This window comes from Glandiceps talaboti, chromosome 14, assembly GCF_964340395.1.
Source record: "Glandiceps talaboti chromosome 14, keGlaTala1.1, whole genome shotgun sequence".
In the NCBI taxonomy this organism is placed as follows: Eukaryota; Metazoa; Hemichordata; class Enteropneusta; family Spengelidae; genus Glandiceps; species Glandiceps talaboti.
Window position 1 is genome coordinate 14,061,996 of NC_135562.1, and position 22,828 is coordinate 14,084,823.

A 22,828-nucleotide genomic window follows, 5' to 3' on the forward strand; every position below is an offset into this window, starting at 1 on the left:
TGTTTTGACCTGTCCAATCTTTTGTCAATGTGTAGAGATATGACATATGGGTGTGTGTGTATGTATGTACGTACACATTCATACATATGCATTTTTTCAGATATATGCTAGAACTATACTGTAAATAATGTTGATATTTTTCGTTTCATATTTATAACTTGTTTTCACCTACTTATTAAGTATTCTGAACATATTACTTTCAATTACATTTAATTTATGATGTGCTAATCTGTTGAAAATTTGATTGGAACAGTTAATGGTTTATTTAAAAAGTTGTTACATAGTTTTTGTTCTAAATTCTACTTTGTTTATAGAAGTTAAGTATTATTTATTATTGACTTATTAGTTATTACTATTTACTGAAGACCCGGGTATTAATTCCACATTTTTTGTTTGAATGCATTGAATTTGGCTTGCACGTATATTGTGCAGTGCACCTTAAATGTAAATGACAATATTTGTTGTGGATCAAAATGATAAAATAGTATCCCATAGTAAGGGAGGGATATAGGGGAACATCAAATTTTGGTGTGTCAGATGAAACTGCTTCATGTCAGTTGCATATTCATAGAGGGCACACTCTTGTATTTTGTTCATATCCATATGTATATAATAGTAAGTTCTGACACACAATTTCCAAAAAATCACCTTTATGATATTCTAATATATTTACATAAATTATTTTTAAAAAAAAATTTTCAGGCAATGTTTTGTCATCTCATTATTTGTCATTTTGAGTGTGGTGAGTCTGATACTGTCATTAAATAATCTAATCTGTGACAATTCATTCTTACTATTATTGTGCACTGAAACTACAGCTAAAACAGAGTATTTGCCAGAAGACTGTACATAACATTAATGATCAAATGTCAATCATTCGGTAAGTTGAAATGTTGTTTTACTCACTAAATTAGAGTATTTTTATTGCTGAACACAGCAGGATCATGACTGAAGAGTTTTGACTTTGGTTGTCAGTGATGTGTTTAATGCATATACTTGTGAGGACTATGGTGAACATTGCCTATTTTAGCTTTAGTTTGAGAGCACAAAAATAGGAAAAGAAAGTAACATCTGCTAGTAATAGTGAAGTCTTCATAGATGGATGAAGTAGATTAAAATTGACAAGGTGTACGCGACATGTAAATGTCCAGGCTTATGACAGAGGTACAAGCACACAGGTCTCATCTGATAATATGGGAACAGATACTTCTGTCATTTTGTTTCTGTCGAAATAGTGGAATTCTAAACCAAATATGGCTATCAACATGTACAGTGATGTGATGTTTCAATATATGTCCCTTGTTTTGTGTCACCTTTGTACAAGATTTGAAAGGAATTCATCTCACTACAGTACCACAAAGTCTATAAATAGTGCAATATGCAAGACATGGCTTGATGTTGGTGATTGACAATCAAAGACACTGTCTACAGAAGGGGGGGGGGGACAAATACCATGGCAATCAGTCCAGTGGTTGAGTTTAATTCACACACACACACACACACAGACGGACAGACACTGCACCATGCCTATAGCACTACTGAACCAAATACAATGTATTAGATTTAGTTGTGCTGAAAATACACAATACTACCAAAATCTTAGATAAACTCTTTCCTTTATTGCCACCAACTTAATTTATTTACTTTTTGTTCAACAAGTACATTCTCACGGCACATGGCTACAGGAAACATGGCTGTAATTTAACTGATGTCACAGTGATATTAAACATCAATTAATTGATGTGAACACTCTAAAATTTTAACAAAAAACCAGAATTATTATTTACAATAATTATAAGCATTCTGGCAGCACTTCTCTAACTCAAAAACAAAGTTGAACATTCATACAATGAGTTTACATAATATAATAGTTGCATTGATAGTTTTTCCACTGAAATTTTTTACTTCAACGTCAAAAAAAGACTTCCTTGCGACAGCAAAGTACAGTGAATAGTAAAAAGTCTATAAACACCCTAGTTTCTGTCATGAGGTCTTTACAGAATTTTTTTTTAGAAATTAAAAGAAGTGATTTGTGATGCACTGTAATAAAAAATACCATATTTTTGTTACGGTTTTATGGTAGAAGTTAGTTGCGCTGAAACAGAATATTGTGTGGTGCAACAAAAATCTAAGATCTTGTTCAAAACAAAGTCATTACCAAATAAACCACCAGTGCGAGTCTTACATTGCAATTTTCTGTCTGTACTAAATGCAATTATCATTGATACTGGGTTACAAATATTTTCAATGGTGCATCCACTGATTGTTAAAAGTCAAACAAGAGAGAAAAAATACAACTGGTTGACTAATAGTGGTGTTTCACAGACTGTATTTAAAACAAAACAGTAATCTACATGTAGGTTGGAACGGAAGACCCCATGACAGAAACTTTTTACTGCATAGTGCATGTACTAATGTCCCCATGCCATTGAAAAAATTGACATTTCAGAAGCAGTATCTACTGGAATATACTGGTATATTTATTTCTTCAGATAGAACTGTTTTGTGGTGTCTTTTGCATGGTCTAGTAGAAGCTGACATGGTGCAAACTGTTCACCATAAAGTCCCCTGAATTCCTCCATCTTTTTAACTAGTTTGTCAGCACCATATGTGTCGACGAAACGGAACGGACCTGTGGAAAGAAAACAACAATAAACTAAGGACATCTTAAATTGTGTTTGGTAAAAAGATACCATTTTACATTTTACAACAAAGGCAGATTGACTATCATTAAAGATAGACACACACTAAAACTATTATTTTAACACATTGACATAAATTATCAAAGGGACATGATGTAATTAAACTCACAGTAAGGTGAGTCTTGGACTATCTCAAGTCTCCAGGCCTTCCTCATTCTTTATTCAAATAAAATATGTTTTCTAACACTAGTGTGTTCTTTTTGAAATAATGACCTTAGTGAGTTATTGTAGAACAGTGAATTGGATGCATATAGCCCCTTGGGAGACTACTAGTAGTGGGACAAGAAAATAAATTAAGGACATGTTCGTTCACAAAACTAAACTGAATAACAAACTGTATGAGACTGTTGCCAGTCTTGGTGGGTCTCCGAGAGTAAGTTTTTCTTTATAGGTGGTTCATACAGCTTTATATCTAACTTTATACAGTCTATGGGAAGCCACATGCAGTGATATATTTTGTAGATTTCCATGATCTTGCAAAGTTTTTTCTGTGTCTTCCAGTGTTTACTATCTTATATGTACACAAAAAGCACTGCCATCACCCACTTAATAATAATAATTTATTCCTTGTACAAAAAAAAAAAAATATTACAGAACAGAACAAAATGTCCTTATGTATATACAATAAACGTGTTATTCGGGGAAAAGGGTGTGGAAGTAGTTGTTACACAACTAATCGAGTCCTCCCCTCACAAAACACATGACACTAGTCAGTCATTTTGCCCTGTTTCAATCAAGAATTGACTTGTGTCATCTATTACATGTAACAGCAATAGTCTTAGGGTTGCTGACAGTACATTTGCAATTTACTATGTATGTATGTCCTGCAAGACACTCCCTTTGGAAATTACTGTGGGATGTACATGTATACACTAGAATATGGTGCATTGCAAACACATGTACAACAAGAAAGCAGATTTGAACTATACAAGCTATAACTTACCTCCATGGAATGGTGGGAAACCAAGGCCAAAGACAGCACCAATATCACCCTCAACCTGTTTGTCAACACAAGGATAAAACAAAGTAAGGAACAAATGTAATATACAAAATGAAAGATATAGTAAATACCACAATCACATTAACACAACAGGAACTTTAACTTTAATACAGATAGGAACGTCAGATCAGAAGGATGCAATAAGTAATTTTCTGATATAAACTGTATGGGTATGCTGTCAAAAAGCTAGATTTTTATGATCAGATGCCTGAAAAACCTCATGATGTCTCAATTTAGAATACATGTATGTGTACATTTAGATTCTGGTTCACTTCCCAAATGAAATCAATGAAATCCTACCACTGCAAGTTATTGGACACAACTCAAAATTAGGAGCAGTCAAAGGCTGCACTAAATATTGTATCTTGACTACCAAATTAACAGTAGTCCAGGGTACATAGACTACTAAACATTGTATCTAGACTACCAAATTAGCAGTAGTCAAAGGCATATAGACTACCAACATTGTATCTAGACTACCAAATTAGCAGTAGTACAGGGCATATATAATATATAGACTACCAAACATTAGATCTAGACAATCAAATTAGCAGTAGTCAAGGGCATATAGACTACTAAACATTGTATCTAGACTGCCAAATTAGCAGTAGTCCAGGACACATAGACTACTAAACATTGTATCTTGACTACCAAATTAGCAGTAGTCAAGGGCATATAGACTACCAAACATTGTATCTAGACTACCAAATTTATAATGTGGCAGTCTGTCAGACCAATGGAAATCAATGGAAAATTGTAGCTGAAACAATGATTTCAGTTGCATAAATTTGACTATGAAGCCCAAAAGTTAAATTTTAGCTGTGTTGGATAACTACACTCTAAAGTTCACTGGTCATTCAATATGCATATTCAGATCTGTGTTTTCTGTTTGTTGACAGAAATAATGAATGTGATCACTTGATATGCAAGCTTTTAACCTTCATGAACTTTTTTGACTGACATGTTGAATTTTGCTTATTTGCATGACACCTGAATTCACTTGAGGTATCAGTCTTTCGCAAATCATGTACATTTCTGTCAAAACATGTTTTGTGTGGGCCACCATCCCTGCTTACAAATCTTTGGTAGCATGGAACCCAATCCATGCCGTGTTTGAGCTGGAGAACTGCTGCAATTTATATTATGGAAAGATCATGGTAAATTACTTACAGGTCCATTGAGAACACCTTCTTGAAGACACATCACAGCTTCATTGACAAATCTTGATACAAGTCTCAACTGTATATCTTCATCAGCATTGTTACCCTGAGGTGCAATGTGGTACTTCTTAAGGATGGCTTCTGCAGCTTCATTCAAAGGACGTTCTTTGCTTCCTTGCTCATACACAAAAATACCTTTACCAGCTTTACGACCTGCATTATAGGATACAATATGAATCATTTTATTATACACGTATATTCACAAATCTCTGGTTTCTTTTCCCCCCATGATGTTTTCAACAAAATGTCAACAATGATATCAGACATTACACCATGCATAAGCCTTGAATATGGAATTTATACCCTGATCGATCTACGTCATGGCAATGCATGTCTACGTCATGACAACGCATATCTATGTATGTCACTGGTTCTGCTGTATTCGAAAATGAGTCAAAACATTCCAAAAGTGCCATTACTTTCCCTGATTTATCTTTGTTATTATTGGTGCTAGCATAATTACGTTATTCTCCAATATTTTTCTTCATTCAGCTGGAAAATACTCATGACCTAATGGTTTTGTCACTATGAGTCACTAGACAAGTAGTGACAAAGGACTCTTAGGTCACAAGTATTTTCTTTGGCCGAACGAAAAAAATATTTGGGGAACAGCATCCAATTAATATTAGACAAAAAATAGTCATAGAATGAATAAGTGCTTTTACGTTCAAATAAAACAGTAAATAATGCTGCCTTGTGGTGAAGCTAACAAACAGACAGTTTGACAAAGCATATCGACGTGAACCTGTGGAACATTACTCATAAGTAATTACAAAATGTCAAACACTCGTTCCTGATACAAGAACTTTGGATTAACATAATTATGTAATTTATTTATAATGACAGAACCCCATGCCACGCTAGTCCTAGGGGGAGTATTTGGACTAATTTTTGCAGTGGGAATTCTGCAGCACTTCACTCATTACACTCAAGTGTACGACCACAGACAACACAGCAAGTGTTCATACAAATACCCCAAGTATGCTATACTTGCTCTCACGTATCTAGGGGTTCTGTTATATCTACATTGTAACTTCTGTTATATCTACATTGTAACTTCTGTTATATCTACTTTGTAACTTCCGTTATATCTACATTGTAACTTCTTATATCTACACTGTAACTTCCGTTATATCTACATTGTAACTTCTGTTATATCTACACTGTAACTTCTGTTATATCTACATTGTAACTTCTGTTATATCTACACTGTAACTTCTGTTATATCTACATTGTAACTTCTGTTATATCTACATTGTAACTTGTTATATCTACATTGTAACTTCTGTTGTATCTACATTGTAACTTCTGTTGTATCTACATTGTAACTTCTGTTATATCTACACTGTAACTTCTGTTGTATCTACACTGTAACTTCTGTTATATCTACACTGTAACTTCTGTTATATCTACACTGTAACTTCTGTTGTATCTACACTGTAACTTATGTTATATCTACATTGTAACTTGTTATATCTACATTGTAACTTCTGTTGTATCTACATTGTAACTTCTGTTGTATCTACATTGTAACTTCTGTTATATCTACACTGTAACTTCTGTTATATCTACACTGTAACTTCTGTTGTATCTACACTGTAACTTCTGTTGTATCTACACTGTAACTTCTGTTATATCTACACTGTAACTTCTGTTGTATCTACACTGTAACTTCTGTTGTATCTACACTGTAACTTCTGTTGTATCTACATTGTAACTTCTGTTATATCTACACTGTAACTTGTTATATCTACATTGTAACTTCTGTTATATCTACATTGTAACTTGTTATATCTACATTGTAACTTGTTATATCTACACTGTAACTTCTGTTATATCTACACTGTAACTTCTGTTGTATCTACACTGTAACTTCTGTTGTATCTACATTGTAACTTCTGTTGTATCTACATTGTAACTTCTGTTATATCTACATTGTAACTTCTGTTATATCTACACTGTAACTTCTGTTGTATCTACACTGTAACTTCTGTTGTATCTACACTGTAACTTGTTATATCTACACTGTAACTTCTGTTATATCTACACTGTAACTTCTGTTGTATCTACACTGTAACTTCTGTTGTATCTACACTGTAACTTCTGTTGTATCTACACTGTAACTTCTGTTGTATCTACACTGTAACTTCTGTTATATCTACACTGTAACTTCTGTTATATCTACACTGTAACTTCTGTTGTATCTACACTGTAACTTCTGTTGTATCTACACTGTAACTTCTGTTGTATCTACACTGTAACTTCTGTTGTATCTACACTGTAACTTCTGTTATATCTACACTGTAACTTCTGTTATATCTACACTGTAACTTCTGTTATATCTACACTGTAACTTCTGTTATATCTACACTGTAACTTCTGTTGTATCTACACTGTAACTTCTGTTATATCTACATTGTAACTTCCGTTATATCTACATTGTAACTTCTGTTATATCTACATTGTAACTTCTGTTATATCTACACTGTAACTTCTGTTGTATCTACACTGTAACTTCTGTTATATCTACATTGAAACTTCTGTTCTATCTACACTGTACCTTCCGTTATATCTACATTGTAACTTCCGTTATATCTACACTGTAACTTCTGTTATATCTACACTGTACCTTCCGTTATATCTACATTGTAACTTCTGTTATATCTACATTGTAACTTCTGTTATATCTACACTGTAACTTCTGTTATATCTACACTGTAACTTCCATTATATCTACATTGTAACTTCTGTTATATCTACAAATGTACATTGTAACTTCCGTTATATCTACATTGTAACTTCTGTTATATCTACATTGTAACTTCTGTTATATCTACATTGTACCTACCTAGAAAGCCTGATGCAACCATATCCTTGAGAACTCCAATATTTGCACCACTAAACCTAACACCAAAGACATTTCCAAGATCTTCAGCTACATGGGCAGCAACATCAATACCTACTTCATCTAGAAGTGTAGCAATACCAACTGGGAATCCATAGGATGTTGTTAACTTGTCCAATGTCTTGGGATTAACTCCTTCCTATTAAATGAATGAAATATAATGTAACATTATCAAGTCTTCATTGAAGACACATTCTGCAATATTTCAACTAGTACCCATTCATAATCTGAATTTTTTTCAACAAATATGGTCATCATTTGATTCAGACAGTCTTCATCAGGATTTAAAAAATAAATGATATTATAGCTGGCCAGATCATGAAAGCCAATGATCTGGCCAGATAATATCACTCATTTTCAACTCTAACCCAAATGAAGATTATCTGTGTATCATAGAAAAGTTGGTTATTTTATTAATGAGCCCATTCACTGGAATTAGTTTTGTTGTCTTGTATCATTGCCAAACTCATATTATCTTACCTGAAGAATTCTAATAACTTCTGACAAGGTAGGTGCTAGAATCCTAGTGGTATAGAAACCTGGTCCATCTTTGACAGTAATGACAACTTTGCCTTGTCTTAGACCTACATCTACAGCAGATGCTGCCGTGTCTTTAGAAGTCTTGTCTGTTGTAATGATTTCTAACAATTGCATCTTATCTACTGGTGAGAAGTAATGCATTCCAACCACCTGTGAAAAAGATATAAATGAAGCTTTGAATTCATAAAATCAACCTATAGCAGATTTTCTAGTTCCAAGATGCAACATGTGAGATGGTATCACTCATGTGGTTATTTTGTTCAGGCTTGCTTTGGTCTTTATTAAATAACAGTCTTCAAAAATGTTAAAAAAACATGTTGACCTCTTTAAGTTTAATTGTGAATTATTGTATGAAATGCCATCAATGACAGAAAGATTTACTTATAAAAGCACTCTTATCGTCATAAACAACAGCCTCAATTACGGCACAATCCAAGATGCAGAGTTGTATTTCGCAGTGTCACAGAAGAAATAACAGCTCTGGTTTGCAAGAAAGATCCACGGCATGGTCACGTTGAAATTTATGAAATTATGATCTAACTCAACCTAGAATATACCATTTCTTATTGGTTTTTGCATGGCTCTACATGTTTGAAAGAGCTAGAGAACAGTAACTTGAAACAAGCTGTAATATTATTCAAAGACTATGATTACTGAAACCTATGCATTCGTCTGTTGTTCAGTCTCAGTTCATATACAACAACACTGTAAATAAATAGCAACATAATCCAGTTTTTAGGATGTACTTTTTTCTTCATATTAAAAGGTGCAATCAACAGTTATAAGAATGCCAGAACACAAATTGTAATGTCATAGAAGGCATACATTGACATTAACATTATGCTCGACTAAGAAATCAGCATTTTTGTAACTATTTTCTTGTACATAAGCAAAAGCTTATTAACTCAGCTTGTGTACCTTTAACTACTATTCTAATTACAGATAATTTAACAATAATATGTCTTACCTTTTCTGGCCTTTTACTGACAGCTGCTATTTTCGTGATAGGTAATGCTGAAGTATTTGAGGCAAAGATACAGTGGTCTGATGTTACCTGTGGAAAAGAAAAAAGAAAAAAAAAAGATGTCAACATTATGTTATAATCTGACAAATTACCATAATTATCCAATCACAAGTTGGTACCTTTGTACCAAGACTGCAAGATACATTAAGTCATTCCATCCTTAATGGACTTGCTCTAAACACAATATTAAAGAATATCTTACAGACTACTTTGTACTTCTTGCAATGTACCACTATCCTACAGCTGGGTTGACTGGGGCACAATCAAGGTTAAAATCTTGCCCAAGGAATTTAGCCATTTAGGAACAAATGGCAACGACAGAGCTCGAATCTGCAACCTGCAGATTCCAAGCCACCCACTCTCACCATTTGACCATCATGACAATATGATAGCATAATGTATTCTCATATGCAAATCAATGATAATATATCACTTACTGCTTCAACTTCTTGGAGGACCTTGTGTTTAATCTTAATATCTTCAAAGACTGCTTCAATGACCATATCAACTTTGTCAAAATTGTCATAGCTAACTTGGCATGTCAAATTAGACATAATCTTGTCACGTTCAAAACTATGAAAATAAAACATACACAAAATGAATTGACACGAAGACCTCAGATTTGTAAAAACAAGTATAACTTCTCATAATCTGTTAATATCAAACTAGGAAGACTACAGAGTTTCACATAGGCGGTAAGATTATTGTTACATCTCGCACAATGTTTTCTATTAACAATTGTACAAACGAAATACAGGCACCACTAGCGCGCACACACACACACACACACATGAAATGTTATATTTTATTTCGCTGTGAACACACATTTCACAGTTTTTGTGTTTGAACCTCCCTTGTTTTAATTAACAGTGATATTGATTTGTGTTCACAGTGAGATAAAGTTGATCTTTTTATATGCTTACACACTATCAGTGTCTGTATTTCATTTACATCATTTCAAACAAACAACGGATGAAACATAAAAAACATTGTGCTGTCTCATTGAAACTCTATAGTCTTGCTGGTTTGGCAGTAACCACAATGTACAAATAACACACAAATAAGAAGAGCTTACTCTAACATTTGAAAATACAATACAAGTAACTTATGAGGCTCAGCATAAATAGCCTAGATTTATATCACTGTTAGATTTTAACTACATCCTCTCCACAGAAACTTAGACTCAAATGATTTCAATAATTTACTTTTAGTGAAACATCAGCAAGAATACAGGTTCACATTCTTACTGGGTTTTGAATCTACCCACTCTCTCAGACGACGGCCTAATCTACCACTCTGTATTTGTACTTACCTTGTCAGTCTCTTCTTCTTTACTTTGGTGTTATAACTGTCAAGTAGAAACAACAAGAACAGTGTAAACTTTTTACCAACACAACCAAACAAATTTTTGGCATCAAATTTTCACTGATAATCTGTCAAGACGTCTTTTGACTGTCAGAGGAAATTTTGATTTGTGGCTATGAACCTAAAGTCCATGTATATTCATTCTTGCAAGAATAACATGTTACATGAATGTTCAAAAACCTGGCATGCAGATATCACCATATTTGCTATGATTTTCAAACATTGGTGATAAAAGGAAAATATTTTGTCAAAGATACAGTTTCCAGACTACATAAAATTTGCATTATTATTATCCGAATACCCAACAAATGAGACTTTGATTCAAATGCTGGGCAAAAATGAAACACTCTACACTGTCAATAGCTTGATGTCTTCAAGTACTCACCCTTTGAAAATTTGGTTGTTTCCCCTGCTGAGTCCTTCCAATGTCATATCTTTAAGTAGGACCTTCATTCCTTTGTCAAGACTAACTTGTCCTATACCAGCACCCATCAGACCAGCACCTAGTACAGCAATGGTTTGGGCTGGTTTTTCTGGCTTTCCAAACCTGTTCTTCTTGCATTCAGTCTACACAAAGCAATTATAATTGGCTGTCAATTTTAAAAACTCTTAAGATATCAATATGACCACTACTTCAAAAACATGCATGGTACTCAAAATTTGTTTTAATCATTCTAAATGAAAATGGGTTAACTTTTTTTTGAATGAAATAGCAAAAGTTTAAGATTTGTATTCCTGAGTTAGCTTGCTACCATGGCAATCACTCTACATCTTATATTTTACAATGTATAGTCTTATTTGCATTGCAATCTGTGATTTTGCTTCGCTGCCTAACTAAACACTTGTAACGCTATCAATAGCAACCAATTAATATGGGTTTGTAATTACACACATTTCTTTTTAAAAAGTCTTGAAGGTGTTTCCTTTGAGAGTTAGTCAGTTATGACTATATTCAAATGAAGTCTATATATGAATGTGAGCGAGATAATTTACATACAGCAAATATCATGTAAACATCAAGAGATAGGCATGCTGAGAACTGTCATTGTGGGCAATTATTCAGTTGCAGTTGATATCATTACAAGAAGTTAGTGAGACAGTAAGGCAAACTGGCAGATTGTGATGTAAACAGGGTGTACAATGTGTTAATATATACCTGACCATGGAATAGCCCAATCAAAGCTTTACTCTGTGGTGTCATTGCTAATTCTCCAAATCCTTTGGCTTCTGTCAAGTACCCTGCAGCTGAACCTTTGTCCATACCAGCTTTTATTGACTGTTAACAAAAAAAATGTAAATAAAGTAATATTAAAGTGCTTATTTTAACTCATATAAAAATTCATCTGTTTTGGTAAACCATAGTATCAACTTGGATTTTGTTCCAAACACAAACTCACTTGGATTTTGTTCCAAACACAAACTCGAAAATTGTATCTGAAATTTTCAACTGCACCCTGCAGTCTTTGCCAACAGATTGGGCCACTATTCAGAACACCTGAGCCTAATAAAGGGTCATAGATGCCTGGAAGATAACAAAGACTGAAGTGTGCAGTCGAAAATTTCAGGTACAATTTTCAAGAATGTGTTTTGAACAAAGTTCCATTTATACTTATGTTAATGTACACAGGGAAAATAGCGGAATAACGTTTATCAAATTCATATCCCTGGATGAAGTTTTGTTTGTTTGTTGATATGTTTGTCAGGATGCAAGAACTGTGTATAATTTTACCCATTCCAAGTTCTGAGTTGACTTGTTTGCATGACACTAAAGTTTACGTGGGGAAACAGTCTTCCACAAATCATGTCAAATTCTGCTCAGGAACAAATTTTCATTTGATAATCCTTCGTTACCGGATAGGGTTCCATAGTGTGAGATTAAGAGGCATTCATGTTTGAATCAGATGACTGGATTACCATAATCATTGGGTTCAGTATACTTACATCAATTATTTTGTTGGGTGCTGGATAATTTCCTTTGGTCTGTTTCATTACCATGGCCCTGGCTCTTTTATAAATCTGATCTTTGACTAGCTGGGTATTCATGACATAGTCAGTTAGTTCTGAGAAGAGAAAGTAACGTATATCATGAACAGTGTTCCATATGTATTGATGGTGTCTATAACAATCACTAGAAATCGTGTATAATACAGATCAAATCCTTTTCAATATGCTGACACTGTCAGACTGATATTAAAATTGTGCTAGCCTGTCAGGTCCTGTCAAGTCACTGGTCAATAACCATGTCATGCCATTAACACCTGGCAAGAACATTCATTCCACTGAAGAAGTCGAATATTGAGTCTAGACGAAATATTTGGGCTTTCCTGCTTGTGATAAAATAACCTTTATTTATATCATGGAACCAGTTGATGAATCTCTTTGGATGTGCTAGCCTGATGTGAAAATCAGACTAGTACAGGCATTAACCCATCAAGTTATGAATACATTCTGGTGAAACCATGTGGTGTCAGTGCTACCCTAACACTAGCACTGAACTAGCCTGACTGTTAATTTATCCAAGTTGTACCACTCTAATATTCTATATGGTAGAGCCCTTACAATGCCATTTCTGCATATATAGACAATCCCTTCTGGGTTTCCAGGCTATGTCTGCACATATGTAGACAAGTTCACTCATTTGCATAAGTCCAATTTTCACCTCTTCACCTCATATCTGGTAAATTAATATTCATTTGACAATATACATGTTTTAGGTGTTTAACTTATAAGGAAAAAGTAAGATTGGCTGTATGTTTTATTATTCCTTTCAAGTTACGGTTGATAAATGTAGAATAGGTAAGATCCAACTATGTAGCGGAAAAAAGTTCTTGGCCTAGGGAGTCTTTTGTATAAAAAGTCTATTGCATCTTAAGGGTTAAATAAATTAATACTTCAAGATCAACAAATATTGCAGCCATGAGCTTACTTGTTGTTAGTGACTTTGGTTTTTCCCTCTTGATCTTGCCATCAGCAATGCCCCTGTTGGTATAAAGTACAAACATACTTTTAGTTATAATTCTGAGTTACATAATATTGAACAATCTCTATTAAAAGATCTGTTCCAATATTGTCTTTGCTTATACAAAACGACAATGAAATAAAGAATATTATATAAACTGAGTTGTGTGATGTCTGTAAAATTTTGTTAATCAGTCCAGCAAGTTGAAAGGCCTTGATGAACCCTTGTCTGATAACTCAGTTGTATTCATACACACCAAACCCAAAAAGACTTATTCCACCTAGGACCACAAATAATGATTCTTTTATTTCTTGGTCAACACCATGTAATGACTTATACATGTATTACTATACATTTGTAGGTGCACATGAGAATAAGTCAACCTTCTTGTTCTAATTTGAATCTCTCGCACAATTAAAATTGATAAACAGGTAACAAGAATTTAGTCACTTGGCAACTATCTAGCATGATATAAAACATGTCTGCACTGATTTCAAATGAAATGAACATGTTCTTTATATGACAAAGTGTTGGGTGATTCTAACAACTTTGAATTTCAAACAAATTAGTCCCTTAGGTTTCCCCTTCCTTAGTTCAATTAGTTCTTACCTTGCAATATCAATTGCTACTTCTTCCAAATACTGTAGTGACCTGTCTGTTGGATGTGCAATACCTGGACCTAAAGCAAAATATACAAAATTAAAATTAAACTTAAATCACAAAGGCTTGAAAAAGCGAGAAAGTTGTTATGTTTAAAATGACAAAATCTTGAAATTTTGTATAAAACTACCCCAACCAAGCATTTACAGATGCCTATGTATTTATATGAGCATACACTTAGAAAGAAAGTGTGACCTACACTTTCACCCTTTCTGTGTGATACAACAATCACCTCAAATATAATCAATCAATTATTTTCAGGGACTGAATTTACACCACTATTACTTCATATACTCATCTAGAATTAACTCGTTCAACTAGCAGACCAACAAGTTCCATCTCTTTTATGTTCTTAGCAGGTTTATTTTCAGCATTGCACATGACTGCATTATTTCAATCTACCTTTCAGTGTTTCAAGCATGTGCCCCCATCCCTCCCTACTCTCAAACAAACACACACATGCAAATAACTGACCTAGAGGTTCAACTAGTTGGTCAACAAATCCCACATATTTTTGGCTTTTCCAGCAGATACTTCTACATGTCAGACACCTATCGTGTGCCCCTTCCCATCCCTTCCCTCCCCACTCTCCAACACACACACACACACACACACACACACACAACTTACCTATGGGTTCAACTAGCTGGTCAACAAGTCCCATACGTTTGGCTTTCTTTGCAGGTACATTTCTACCTGTTAGACACATGTCAAGTGCTCCTGGTAAACCAACCTGCATAAAGTCAAAAATATTGTACATACTTTATACTTCAAATCTGTACAAAAGCATCATCATAATAATATCATTAGCCAAGATGTTGAAGAAATTGGTTTTCTAATCGTGGGTAAGAGTTTGCTATTCAGACTCCACTAGGTCTTTGCAAGTCTGGACAAAGCATGGTGACAAGCAGCCCGAGATATAGAAAATATCAAATACAAACACAACCAGTGCAGAGGTTGTTGACAGATGAATACTGACCTCTTTCCAGACACCCACCCCCACCTCCCCCATTCAATATCAATTAAAATAACCAAATCTGGCACTTTCTTATTTATTGTGCACAGGTAATAAGTCCATATACATGTATTTAGTTATATTGATACAGCGTTCTCACTTCTCAGTGTTGGTTTAAACTCACCCATTTCTCTAATCATTGGAGACTATTGTTACATTGATGTAGTATTCACAGTAGTGTTTTAAGTGTGTTCATTTAACTTACCAATTTAGGTAATCTTTGGGTTCCACCTGCCCCTGGTAGAAGTCCTAGCATAACTTCAGGTTGTCCTAATGATGTCTTTTTATCATTCATTGCAACTCTGTAGTGACATGCCATAGCAGTCTGAAAAGAAATCAAAGTTAACACATTACATACATTTCTAACAATAATTCACTTTCAAAGAACAAACAAACTTTAGTTTGATTCACTGTCATTGTGAACTAAATTCATACAAATATCAGGTCAAGTAAGGTCAATCCCCTAGTCCTAGAACCGTTAGGGTGCTTTGCTGTGAATTGCAACTCTGTAACAGTGTATGACGTTATACAAATATCAGATCAAGTCAGGTCAATCCCCCTAGTCCTAGTCCTAGAACTGTTAGGGTGCTTTGCTGTGAATTGCAACTCTGTAAAAGTGTATGACGTTATACAAATATCAGATCAAGTCAGGTCAATCCTCCTAGTCCTAGAACTGTTAGGGTGCTTTGATGTGAACTGTGACTCTGTAAGTGTATGATGTCATACAAATATCAGGTCAAGTCAGGTCAATCCCCCTAGTCCTAGAACTGTTAGGGTGCTTTGATGTGAACTGTGACTCTGTAAGTGTATGTCATGCAAATATCTGGCTAAGTCAATCCCAAAGTCTTAGAACCGATAGGGTGCTTTGCTGTGAACTGCAACTATAACAGTGTATCATGATGTTTTGCTGGATCCATTTCTTGATATGAGAGTTCCAGTTATCCCAAGGTCTGCCCATTCTTCTCTTTCCATCTACATTCCCCTTCATGATTGTGTGAGCCAGTGATCCTGGCTGGCAAATATATACACGTATGAGTCTGTCATTAAATCCCAGGTTCTTGCATTATGGTTATATTATCTGTGGGTATGATAGGATTATATGGGACCATTCTCTTGTTTACAACCAAATTCTTACGAACATCTAAGAAAGCCTTTTTTTAACACCAAACTTTAATCCTATTCTAAACAATACAATAAATAATGTTTCAATATTGCTATGTATTGCATACTTAGTTTTAGGCCACCTCCAATGCAGGATCCCAGATTGGTGGGGATGGAGGTGGGGCGAGGGGGAGGTAGCTGGAATAATGGTGCAATGTATTGTACACTTACTTCTAGACCACCTCCAAGACAAGAACCCATAATAGCTGCTACAACAGGTTTAGAACTACTCTCCATTCCTGCCATGATTCTCTGACCATTTGTTGCCAGATCTTTCACCTGAAACAACAATGCAAAAGTGGCAGTGAATATGGATGAGAAATACATGTACGTCTTTAACTTTGGATTTGTAATCAATAAAATAACTTTATTATGTTTTTTTCTACTTTAAAAAATGAAGCATAGCAATAGATCAAGTCAGTGTTCGTGAATCAATGAACTGAAAAAAAAAAACCTCTAAATTTGCAACAGATTGTTATTGTAAGTACAGCAAGTGACTTTGTTAATAAACTGGGTAAACACAAGTAATGATTAAGTCACATTGATTTTTAGCTCAATAGGAGGAAAATGGATACACGCAAAAATACACAAACTACAAATTTGATCAACCTACCTCTTCTGCTGTTTCACATGCTGCAATCATCCTGAAGAAAATGAGAAATGAAGATCATTGAGTGTAAATATGTGCATGATTCCTTATAAAATCCTGCCATTATTAAGAAATGGCATTACCTGATGTACACATACATACAAAACTAACATAATATGTCTATCCACTCGCACAAAAGTCTTGGTCAAAATACTTTTGCCATATATGTAAGAACATTTAGAAATGGAAGACCTACAATTTTAGTTACTTTTAATTAATACTGTGTTACTGAAAGTATTGAACTCACTAGAAATAAAACATTTTGACCCAAGTTCTTGGTACCTGCAATAGCATTTTACGCTAATGATAGAGGATCAAAATTGAACAAGAAGGTTGACTTATTCTCATACATGTACACACCTACAGTAATGTAAGTGAAGCACGTGGAGCAGAAGTTATGGTATTGACCAAGAAATCAAATGTTCCTTCTTTTTATGAGGCACCTAGGCAGTAATATTCTATTTCAGGAACTGAGAATTGCTTATCTATGAGAGAATAATTTTGACAATTACCCTAGAAAGTAGAAGGCACACAACGCAACATCCCCACCAGGCACCAAAATACCATGGTAATTGCATTATTGGCATAGTGGTTTTTTGTCTTTAAAGTCAGTTACATACACAGATCTTGTACACACACTGTCACACATAAATACACATTAATAACACTTCAATGAAAACAATAAAAATAAAAGATTGCTTTGTATGTACAAAACAATCACACTTACTGAATATCAGCACCTGCTATAAAACATCCTGGTTTGCCTGATATTAGTACTGCTCCTTTAACCTGAGGATCATTTTGAGTTCTTGCCATCACTTCTTCAAATTCACCCATAACTTCTCTGTTTAGAGTATTCACCTGGAATTAATAATATTCAGATTTAAACTTACATAAACTTCATTTTCAGAGTCATTATTTCTTCAAATGTTTGTCACATTTTTTCTGTTAGAGTATTATAAAAAGATATAAAACAAGTTTTTCATCTGAAATTGTGCATACTTTTCTAAATAAGTCTAGAGTCATTGGTAGTACTTACCTTTGAATCTGGTGTGTCAAATTTGATAACTGCTACATCCCCTTTCACTTCATACTGTAGATGTTTGCCTGAAATGAAGATAAATCAAGACTATCAATCATTTGTAACTTTGTAAATTAGTTTGTTTTTGCCATTGATTTTGATTGGTGCTTAACCACAGAGCAATGACATGATTCTACTAAGGGGAATACTAAGGCCTGTTTACACAATGCCCAAAACATTCAAATTTGACCTCAGGAATGACCTCCACAGGCCGAGTTTAGATGGTTTTTACTTCGGCTAGTTATACAAAATGCATAAAACTATGGCTAAACTAATCAAGTATATTGTTTATAATGATACATGTACCTGTGACATGTCACTTTTTACCAACCGTCCAACTCATGCGTTGTTCAGGTAATGACAGGGATTTCCTCAGATTTGTTGATACGTACGGTACCAACAATTATGTCATAAAATCTTAAATATATTATACGGTATCTAAATATCAGGATTGAGTTATACCAGTATCAAGTAAGGAATGGGTGTGCTTCAGTAAGTAGACTACAATATGTAACACTTCGTAGGCAACAAAAATGGCTTCCAAAAACAGTCTAAACTCAGCCTGTGCCCATTTAATGTTTCTGTGTAGATGCTAAAAAATGTTTGACACCCTAACAATGGTAACATAAATAATCAGGCCATTAACAGGCTAGACAGCATGATATTACAATGGAGTTTTGGTTAATCAGTTATAGCGATAAAAATTCATTCCACTAATATACATTTAGTATATGGAAATTTGGAAGTTTTCTACACCACATGCTTTGGAGGTTATCAGCAATACCTTTGAAGAATGCTTGGATTTAATAGTCTTGTAGATAATAGATTATATCTTCAACGAACCCTTATCAGGAAGAATGCCAATGCAAGCTACGTGTACATGTATGTGGACTTTGTTCTCACATTTGTCTGGTTGGGCATCAACTATTAGAAATTACCTCAACCCTTTGAGCTCATGAGTATTTTATAGCTGAATTGAAGAAAAATATTTGGGCATAATGTCAGTACACCATTACAAAGATATTTATGGAGGGGGAAACAAAACTGTTGATTTTTAAAGTTGTTTCATTTCATATTTTGAGCATAGCAGACAGAATGATATACAAATTATAGATGTCACTTGTGGATGGTCATAATATGGATCAACTACCTGAACCAAATTATAAATTAAATTTGGCTTGTGTATTGTCTAATTGTAATTATCAACATTTTATGACTAATTAGTCATACTTAAGTAAAAATCTGAATAGTATTTCCTAGGTTTTGAAGCAAATTTCCAGTAGCCTGGGAACCCTTCAATTTCAATCACTAGCTTGTCATATACACATGTATACATTACATGTCCTATAATCTATACGGTCTATAGTGTAGAACTGATTTTGAATAGTACATGTACAAGCACTGTCAACAAATTGAAAGGATATAGATTTAGCTTCACAAATACAAATTTTTAAACAATTAAATTCGTTAGCAAATAACTACCATCTTTTGATCATGTGTATCATGCATGCAAGTACATGTTACTTTAGCATTTCATTAACAATAGCTTATGTTAGTGTGCATTTTATGTGTACCTAAAATGTCATGTCAAACAGTAATATGCAAATAAGTCTGTGTCAATTTGTTTAATTACCATATCATGTATATGTAAATGAGTATACCTAATAAGTCATGTCAAATGATAATACATATCATCTACTGATAATTCTAATGTGTGCAATCCATGCCATCAAATTGGACAACTTTTCATTCCACAACATTACAAAGATCATCATTAATTTATTGTTTTTCAATCTTCTTCCTTGATGAAGCCCACTTACTTCCGAGGCCTTTCCTATAAATGTTAGTCTGGATGCCAACTGTGGTAAACTACAGTGGACATTTAATGATAACGACACAGTATAGGATTAGGAACTAGACTAATATCTGATTAACATGTGTGTTGGACAAGACTATTTACAGTTTTTCTTAACAGACATGTGGAAGCTGTCAAAACTTCACTGATTCAATATATGTTGTACTGTTGCTGGGAGTAGAAATTTGTGCCAATGAAACAATTTTTTAAGTTGTGAGTCAACATTATAATTTTATAAAACCTAGATTTTCTTGAGACCTTGACTGGTCTCTGACTAGGCTAGACTACTGAATCCAACTGACAAATGAAGCTTATTTAGCTATACCATCTCTCTGCTTGTCTGATAAATAAATCAAATGATCCCCATACATGTACATGTATTTCTTTCATAACGAAGTAACACAGGAGTCATTTATACATTTACTTACCATTCATGGTGGCAGATGCAGATAAATATCTCTGAAATCTTGACTGTACTCCAATAGCTGAAATGCAAAATTTTAAAACTCACAATCCAAAAGATTTTTAACTGTTTATTATAACACCTACATGTATGATGTACCAGAGGTGGTCTACCTTGTGCCTCAAAAGAATTGTGGTTCGAATTCCACTAAATTTTAGAATACATGTAGGTAGATTTTTTTATTTTATTTTATTATATTTTTTTTCATGTGTGAGTGTCTGGTTTAGGCAGTTATGTTTTCTGTTGTTTTCCATATGGTCTCTGTGTTATTGGTTTCTTTCTATCAGATGTACAGCTATTACAGATTGGGAGAATAGTTTTATATTGTCTTTTTTAAGTTGATGTCAGTTTCCGCATCCCCTACTTTTTGGCAAGACTTCACAATTTTCATGATTTTTACATTATTTTTTCTTGTAGGGTCAGCAGTCAAAAACTAGGTGGGGGTCGGTCGGGTAACTGGAACAAAACTATGTTTTTGGAGTAGATTTTATTTTATCCTCTAAGTTCATTGATACAAAATCATTGGAAAATGTACATATTTTTTATGCACGTACATATAGTGGAGGGTCTATGGTTTGAGCTACATGTATGGTATTACTGGGTAATTTTGACAATAGCAAGTCATGATGTAGTTTCGTGATTATTATCTGTTGTCCTTTAGACAGGATCAGAGTCCAAAACTCTTTGACTTGTTCACCTATGACTCTGAGGCTGAATATGCACTATATTGTACAGAGATATAATATATGATACGTTGTACTATAATAAACTATTCTACTACTAGTACTACTACTACTAGTACCACTACTACTATGTTCTCAAAATATTACTTTACAATACTTTACAATTAATTGGTAAACTGATTAAAAAGGCTTTAAAATAATTACATCAATATTTCCTTATTTTAAATAATTCTAAAGCTGAGGCTCAATTTATGACTGAAAAAAGTGCATTTTGTCGATTTTATTACATTTTTTATCTAAATATATTTGTTGGGAAAGGGGGTTAAAGATTTGCCATGAGAAACTTCTGAACAGAAGGGAAATGAACTTTGATTATCTGCTTGGTATCAACATTCAATGTCAAGGGTTTGTTAACTTGTTGTATAATTATACAGCAGGGCATGTACCTGTCTAAATCATAATAGTGGCAAATAGCAAAACATGGTGTTTAAGTGCTTGACTATCACATGTGACATGGATCAGTGGATGAATTATACACAATGTATCCATCATACATTGGATGACCTGAGACATGTTTCATACCAATCATGCTAAGTTGTAGACAGAAAGTAAGTCGACAATGATTCTGACAATGTCCCTTGGTGTAGAAGGGACAATGTCAGAATGGAGTCCTGATTTACTACATCTGCAAGCAGGGTGTAGTTACACATGTACTTGCATAAAACTGTGTACATGTACAGTGTACTACACGTTATTCATACACAGAACATCATGTATATAAAAGCATGGCTGTATTTGGAGAGATAAAGCGTTCGCCTTTTAACCACAACATTTTGAGATGTCACAATTTATCAGTCTGTGAATCAGTGTATGGAATTTCAGCAACAGATTATGATCAAGTTATCCACCAAAACTCGTCGGAATGGCCAGCTGGATAAATCAGTGTAAATATTGATAAATTGAGCCACCGACAGCTTGCAATTCAATTAACTATTATTCATTAAAATAAAATTCATACAGATTGATTTGAGTGGCTGTGTTACAAACCTGTACAGACTACATCATAATTCATTATGTAGTACATGTACATCCTTTTATGATAATTCGCTAAACGATCTTGAACGAGATCAAAGTCCATGAAAAATCTACAGAGGTTAAAAGTTCAAAATGTTCATTTGTAACATATCATGATAATGGCTTCAGGACTCATGGTTGTCCGTACAGGGTCATCCAAAGTTCGCATGCTCAGTCATGGTCGAAGCATTGGCAACCGGCAACTTTACCGGTAAGCGGCCTCAAACACAAATTTTCAGCGGAATGGAAATTATGTGAAAGAGGCTACTGGTTACTTCACCTGGGTTCTCTACAAGTCATAAAAATACAGTAAAACATTCTTTACCTGACAAAGTTCTTGTCTTACGTTGAGAAAGGGCACGAACAGCACCCAAAACTCGTACAGACGCCATGATGACCGGCTGCTGCAAAGTGCACGTTTTACAACCAAGTCACGTAGAATCTCGCCTACTGATAACAGCGTTAGTAGAGT

General features: G+C 34.2%; 1 protein-coding gene across 1 annotated transcript; it reads right to left on the reverse strand.

Annotated features, from left to right (window-relative positions):
- Positions 1-1,624: 1,624 nt before the first annotated feature.
- Positions 1,625-22,762, reverse strand: LOC144445446 (trifunctional enzyme subunit alpha, mitochondrial-like). The gene is made up of 21 exons (XM_078134993.1): positions 22,682-22,762; positions 20,565-20,621; positions 18,240-18,307; positions 17,928-18,061; positions 17,165-17,195; positions 16,723-16,830; positions 15,596-15,715; positions 15,006-15,108; positions 14,325-14,394; positions 13,683-13,735; positions 12,698-12,816; positions 11,913-12,032; positions 11,142-11,323; positions 10,704-10,739; positions 9,829-9,964; positions 9,335-9,421; positions 8,308-8,517; positions 7,771-7,966; positions 4,873-5,075; positions 3,646-3,700; positions 1,625-2,632 (listed from the first exon to the last, which is right to left on the reverse strand). The coding sequence occupies exons 1-21, from the start codon at positions 22,746-22,748 to the stop codon at positions 2,481-2,483; spliced, it is 2,307 nt and encodes a 768-aa protein (XP_077991119.1). The 5' UTR covers positions 22,749-22,762; the 3' UTR covers positions 1,625-2,480.
- Between the last annotated feature and the right edge of the window lie 66 nt (positions 22,763-22,828).

What these genes read in the sequence shown, in the direction of transcription:
- LOC144445446 (XM_078134993.1), bottom strand. Translation starts at nt 22,748, where the DNA reads ATGGCGTCTGTACGAGTTTTGGGTGCTGTTCGTGCCCTTTCTCAACGT. An exon ending in TTGACACACCAGATTCAAAG is followed by an intron (nt 18,062 to 18,239) that starts GTAAGTACTACC and finishes TATTAATTCCAG; the next exon opens with GTGAATACTCTAAACAGAGA. An exon ending in CATGTGAAACAGCAGAAGAG is followed by an intron (nt 16,831 to 17,164) that starts GTAGGTTGATCA and finishes TTGTTGTTTCAG; the next exon opens with GTGAAAGATCTGGCAACAAA.